The sequence below is a fragment of the Prionailurus viverrinus genome, chromosome X, assembly GCF_022837055.1.
Source record: "Prionailurus viverrinus isolate Anna chromosome X, UM_Priviv_1.0, whole genome shotgun sequence".
NCBI classification, from domain to species: domain Eukaryota; kingdom Metazoa; phylum Chordata; class Mammalia; order Carnivora; family Felidae; genus Prionailurus; species Prionailurus viverrinus.
The window spans coordinates 106,034,968-106,040,967 of NC_062579.1; the positions used below are offsets into that span (position 1 = coordinate 106,034,968).

General features: G+C 44.0%; 1 protein-coding gene across 2 annotated transcripts in view; it reads right to left on the bottom strand.

Annotated features, from left to right (window-relative positions):
* ARHGEF6 (Rac/Cdc42 guanine nucleotide exchange factor 6) overlaps positions 1-4,720 on the bottom strand; it is a 99,363-nt gene extending 94,643 nt beyond the window's left edge. The window contains exons 1-2 of one of the 2 annotated variants that reach the window (XM_047843211.1): positions 4,302-4,720; positions 3,049-3,132 (exon numbers count right to left, since the gene is read on the bottom strand). In XM_047843211.1, the coding sequence (XP_047699167.1) occupies positions 3,049-3,132; positions 4,302-4,466 (249 nt within the window). In that variant the 5' untranslated portion in view covers positions 4,467-4,720. The remainder of the gene's footprint in view (positions 1-3,048; positions 3,133-4,301) is intronic. The other variant, XM_047843212.1, reaches the window with a different exon arrangement.
* Positions 4,721-6,000: the final 1,280 nt, after the last annotated feature.

A 6,000-nucleotide genomic window follows, 5' to 3' on the forward strand; every position in this document is an offset into this window, starting at 1 on the left:
ACCGCTCGGAGCCTGGAGCCTGCTTCGGATTCTTTCTCTCTCTGTCTGCCCCCCCCCCCCATCTGTCTCTCAAAATAAAATAAATAAGCATTTTTTAAAAAAAGAAAGATTTGTATCCGAAGTGGGTGAAAATATTTTAAGCACTGGTACTTACAGGAGTAAGCTTTATTTATCAGAAAAATCCACTTTTGTGAAACGACTCATTCTCCAACAATGCCGGCTAGACCCAGGAGGTGTTTCTGTATCATCTAGTATTCTTAGAACTGCAAAGCAGCTCAGGATGCCTTCTGGCAGCTTCATAGTGCAGAAATCATTGGCAACCTCACCATGTTTTTATGTGTCAAATAAAAAAGAAAATACCATGATCTGTTCCGTAGAAGACATTATTCTATAAGATACATACAGTCGTCCCAGGCTCCACTTACCTCAAAAACCATACACACACACGTGCCCGTGCATACACACGCAGCTAAAATTGGGCAACAGGGACACCTGGAACACGATATTCTGAGACAAGCGTAGCCTGATGCTGTGGCTAGCTTTAGGAAAAAAGCCTGAAGCAAACCAAACAGGTGGGGAGACTAAGGCGTAGTCAAGTAGCATGCCCAAAGCCACAAAGCTACTAGTAAGAAGAGAACTGAGATTTGGACCCAAGCAATCCAGCATCGGAGGGCATGATCAACCCACTACTAATAATTCTCCACAAATAACACTGCTAATACATGTCTATACTTCTTATGTCCCTGGTTCTCTGCTGAGGACTGTACATACATTATCTCACAGATCTTTTTCCGGTTGGAGCTCTTACTTCTAAATTATTATGTAGTATCTCATTTAATCCTTAAAACAGCCCCATGAAGTAGTAATTCTTGTGTCGGTTGTACAGATCAAAATACTGAGGCACATACCCAAAGGGGGGAAAAGCACAAATTCAAAAAGATATGCACCCATATGTTTATTGCAGCATTATTTACAATAGTTAAGATATGGAAGCCACCCAAGTGTCCACTGATAGAAGAATGGACACACATGTGTATATAAACCATTAAAAAAAGAATGGGGGTGCCTGGGTGGCTCAGTGGCTCAGTCAGTTAAATGCTTGACTCTTGGTTTTTGGCTCAGGTAATGATCTCAGGGTTCGTGAGTTCAAGCCCCACATCGGCTGCTTGGGAGTCTCTCCCTCTCTCTCTGCCCCTCCCCTGCTCGTGCTCTCTCTCTCTCTCTCTCTCTCTCTCTCTCAAAATAAAAAAATAAACATTTGGGGCGCCTGGGTGGCGCAGTCGGTTAAGCGTCCGACTTCAGCCAGGTCACGATCTCGCGGTCCGGGAGTTCGAGCCCCGCGTCAGGCTCTGGGCTGATGGCTCAGAGCCTGGAGCCTGTTTCCGTATCTGTGTCTCCCTCTCTCTCTGCCCCTCCCCTGTTCATGCTGTGTCTCTCTCTGTCCCAAAAATAAATAAATGTTGAAAAAAAAAATTTATTAAAAAAAATAATAAAATAAAATAAACATTTTATTAAAAAAAAAAAAAAAGAACGAAATCTCGCCATTTGTGACAACACGGATGGACCCAGAGGGCATTATGCTAAGTGAAATTAGTCAAGACAAAGAAAGACCGTTATCATGTTATTTCAGTGATAACGTGGACAAACAAAGCAGAAACCGACAAATACAGAGAACAAACCGGTGGTTGCCAGAAGGAAGGGAACTGGGGGGCTGGGTAAAATAGGTGAAGGCGGTCCAGAGGCACAAGCTTCCAGTTACAAAATAAATAAGTCACGAGGATGGAAAGTACAGCATGGGGAATATAGTCAATAATGAGATAGTAACGTTGTATGGTGTCGAACAGTAGCTATACTTATAGTGATGAGCGCTGTGTAATACACAGAATTGGCAAATCACCACGTTGTATGCCTGAAACAAATACAATATGATATGGCAACTGTACTTCCATTTGCAAAACTACAATCTTTTTTAAATGAATGTATAAGACTTCAGCATCATTTGAATGTACTATACTTTATTTATTTGACTACTCCCCTATTGCTAGGTACTGACGTCGTTTCCCTGGTTTTTGCTTCTGCACATAAAGACGTGATACACACACGCGCACACACACACACACACACACACACACGTTGAGGAACAGAAAAGTTAAGTAATTCAACACTCAGGCAAAGTATCACCTCCTTTCCAGCAACGCCCCCATATGTACTGTAAGGATCCATATAACATAACATAATGCGATGTAATTTCATATACAATTTCTACCACAGGCCCACGTTTTCCCAGCTTTCCAAGGCTTCTGTTCTAAAGGGTTAATGGGAGGGGCGCCCGGGGTGGCTCGGTCGGTTTAAGGGTCCGGCTTTTGATTTCGTCTCAGGTCATGATCTCACGGTTCATGGGATCAAGCCCCGAGCTGGGCTCTGTGCTGAGCAGGAAGCCTGCTTTGGGATTCTCTCTCTCCCTTTCTCTCTGTCCCTCCCCCACTCACACTCTTTCTCCCTCTCTCAAAATAAATAAACATTTTTTTTAAATGCCCTTAAAGTGTTAATGGGAAAAAGTGACAATATACTTTCCTCTCTTCCCAGCTCAGGGGGATTATGGTCAAGGCTTGGATGCTGTATTAAAAGATAATCATATTCCGGGGTGCCAGGGTGGCTCAGTCGGCTGAGCGTCCTACTCTTGATTTCGGCTCCAGGCATGATCTCGCGGTTCGTGAGTTCGAGCCCCACTCTGTCAGCACAGAGCCTGCTTGGGATTCCCTGTCCCTCTCTCTGCCCCTCCCCTCCTCTCTCTCAGAATAAATAAATAAACTTGAAAAAAAACACCCTATTTAAAAAATATATATATATATCACATTCTGAGTTTTAGATTTTGTTTTCTTTTGCTTCGGAACTGGTTTCTGGAAGAGACAGACTGACGAGCCACCACTGCAGACCACCAATCTTAACCACGGTTTCCCTAAAGCGCTACCTGTGTTCAAGAGTCAAAATCAACCAAGCGCTTTTAGTACAACAGCATCTTCCTTAGCAGGGCCTGGGCGGGCTTACCTCCACCTGAAGGGTTGTACATCCTTTCAGGAAGTCACTGATGTTGTTGAGGCAGTCAGCTTCGGTTTGCGGCTCCAAACAGAACTAGAGAAACACAGTCAAATGTCACTTGGATGCTGTCATCCCATGCCAAGCACGCCACATTCCTCATTTGCTGATAATCCGAGAGGTAGGCTTTTTAAGGCAGGGGCAACACCGCTGTCAATCCAGGAAGAGAAATAACCACCGGAGGAAGTGATGTAAAAGTCTAAACGGTCGGTCCCGTTTCAAATGTCACTAAACCTCTAGTAGTCCCAAACCATCTATCTCTGCGTGCAAACTTTTTCTTCGCCTTCTGCCAAAGTGTGGCGATGGCGAATTAGATCCAGGCTGTTTTTCGAGCTTGGTTCTTGCTTTTAATCTAAAATTATACTTTCCCCTTGGCCGTTTGCAACATTTGGTCATAGTTCTGTGTGTTTTACCACCATGTCAGCAGTGGTTTTCAAGTTTCAGAAAACTTCTGAGTCAATCAGTTGGCTCACTAAAAATGCAAACTGGTTCAAGGAGGCAAAAGAAGTCACGTTACGCTCACGGTCACGTTCCCTGCCAACCTAAAGAAAGTGACAGGAGGACTTGACCTCTAAACTCACTTAAAGTGCCTACTTTAGAAATTAGCCATCCTCGTGATCATGGGTTCCCAACATTAGAACTTTTGGAGTTTAGAAGAGAGTAAGGTTAGTTTCGCTTTGAACGCATGTTGCATTCAAAACCTGTATTTGGTTTGTATTGTTTTACCAAAGCTTTCCTGACATTTTGGATTATTTCTCCCGGTTGCTAAATAGCCTCTGTTTCAATGGATATTTTCTTTCTTTGAGAAGAAAATCGCCATGGATTTTAGTCAAACTGTCAATAAACACCATTAGTATCTGCTCTAAATCATGCCATGATTACACAGACTCACATAGACCCCAAGTTCAACAGATACCTTTGATACCCAGGGAGGTACCACATGGATCTCTATGACAGAGCAAATGATAGCAGTATTTTTTCCTTGTCCCCTGGCACCAAAGGTGTATCAGTTGTATTATATTTGGGGGCCAATCGTTAAAGGAGAATATTTCACTTCCAGAGTTTTTCAAAGTAGAAAAACAGCAAGACAGAATGCCAAACTCTTAGCTATTAAAAGTAGGAGAGTCCCTGGCAATAGAACACCTCCAGAGTTACATTATTACCGCTCTCTGGCGGTAAGCAATGCCAAAGAGCCTTTCTCTTACCTTTTCTAGAGAGCCAGGCCTAAGTCTGTTGATCAGTTTGCACAGCACTACCCCATTTTTCAGCGAAGACTTCAAGAACTCCTCCGGATCACAGATGGTCTTTTTGGGGGAATCTAAAACCCCCAAGGATATAAGCCATGTCACGATTCGCTCTTCTGGATTCATTGCTGAGGACTGTCTGCTCTGAACGGCTCTCTGGGGCAGCTGCAAAGACTAAAGCCACATCCGCGATTGCATCTGCTACTGTCTTCCGTTTTTATGAGTTCTCTGCTGGTGCTTGCAGAGCAAAGCATTTAAACAACTTTTCTTAGATAACGGGGGAGCCCACTCAACTTATGGGATCTTAAAGCCACAGAGATCACACGTAAAAGATGTAGAAATCGAATGCATAAAAATCCTGGAGAACGCTGGGCTTCTTTTTCAAAACCTGCAAAACAAATTCACTAGGATTAAAAAGAAGAAGAAACACACGCAAACACCGCCCCTCCCCCCCCCCAAAAAAAACCCCACAGTGCAAGAAGCTGTAAGGGAAGGAAGTGAAGGAGAGAGTAGGAAGCAAGTGCTCTCGGAAAACAGAAAGGACCTTGGAGATGAGACACCCAAGGGCCAGTCTGGGAGAACACTGTCAATAAATAGTCTAGCCCCAGTGAAAATCTGGCCTCTGTCAGGAGGAAGATGCCAACTGGCTCTTAGGTCAGACAGATCTGAGCCTCGTGGGGAAGGTAGGCTGAGAAAACGTGCCAAGTGAATGAAGATTGTGCCTGCTGTCAGCCATCACGGTGTATACGCAGAAGCTAGAAGAATGGCATTTTACTTTGCAGCCAAAAAAGCTATGTTTAGGGAAATAGGCTAAGGATAACATCTGACATCCTGTTTACTTGCATTCTTTAGCAATTCCTTTTCTGGACCTGGTTCCACTACACAATCCAGCTGCAGTACCCTTAGCAAAGGCTCAGACACAGTCCCATAAGTGGGTCCAAAACACTTGAAAACAGAACTTTGGAGAACAAAAGAGCCCTTGTCCTCTGTCTATACTACAGTCTGGAAAGTGCACGCTTCCCCCAACAAGAAACACTTTGCGTTAAAAATCCTGCTCTGAGAAGAGAAAAAAAAAAAAAAACTGGTCTATAACTGACCTTGTTACCCTCAAACATTGTCACCACCCAGTTGAAATAGTCATAGAATTGGGAAACTTACGATAAGGCCAGTGTGAAGAGCATAGTCTTTTTTTTTTTATATTAAACATAACTTATCATCACATTGGTTTCCAGACAACACCCAGTGCTCATCCCAACGGGTGCCCTCCTCCATGCCCATCACCCACCTTCCCCTCGCCCCCACCCCCCATCTAGCACAGCCTTAAACTAGCCAATGCACGGTACTCCCCATCAGTCACCACCCCTCCTCACACAGAGGATCTTCCTAAGCTTCCGAATCCTTCTCAGCACAGCTTTAGACATCTACCACCAAATAACCAGCTTAGATGAGCTTCAAAACTTCCCCTTCTTGCCCTGTCCTAACACTTAACCATGCTTTACTATTATTACTTTTTGATACGTCTCCCCCACCAGAACGCAACCTCCCTAGAGCAGAGAGAGGTCTTGTCCGTCTGGTTTAACACCATTCTCAGCAGCGCCAGGGGCACAGTAGATGTTCCAGAATGAATGAATGAATGAATGAATGCGCACATATGTCTTAA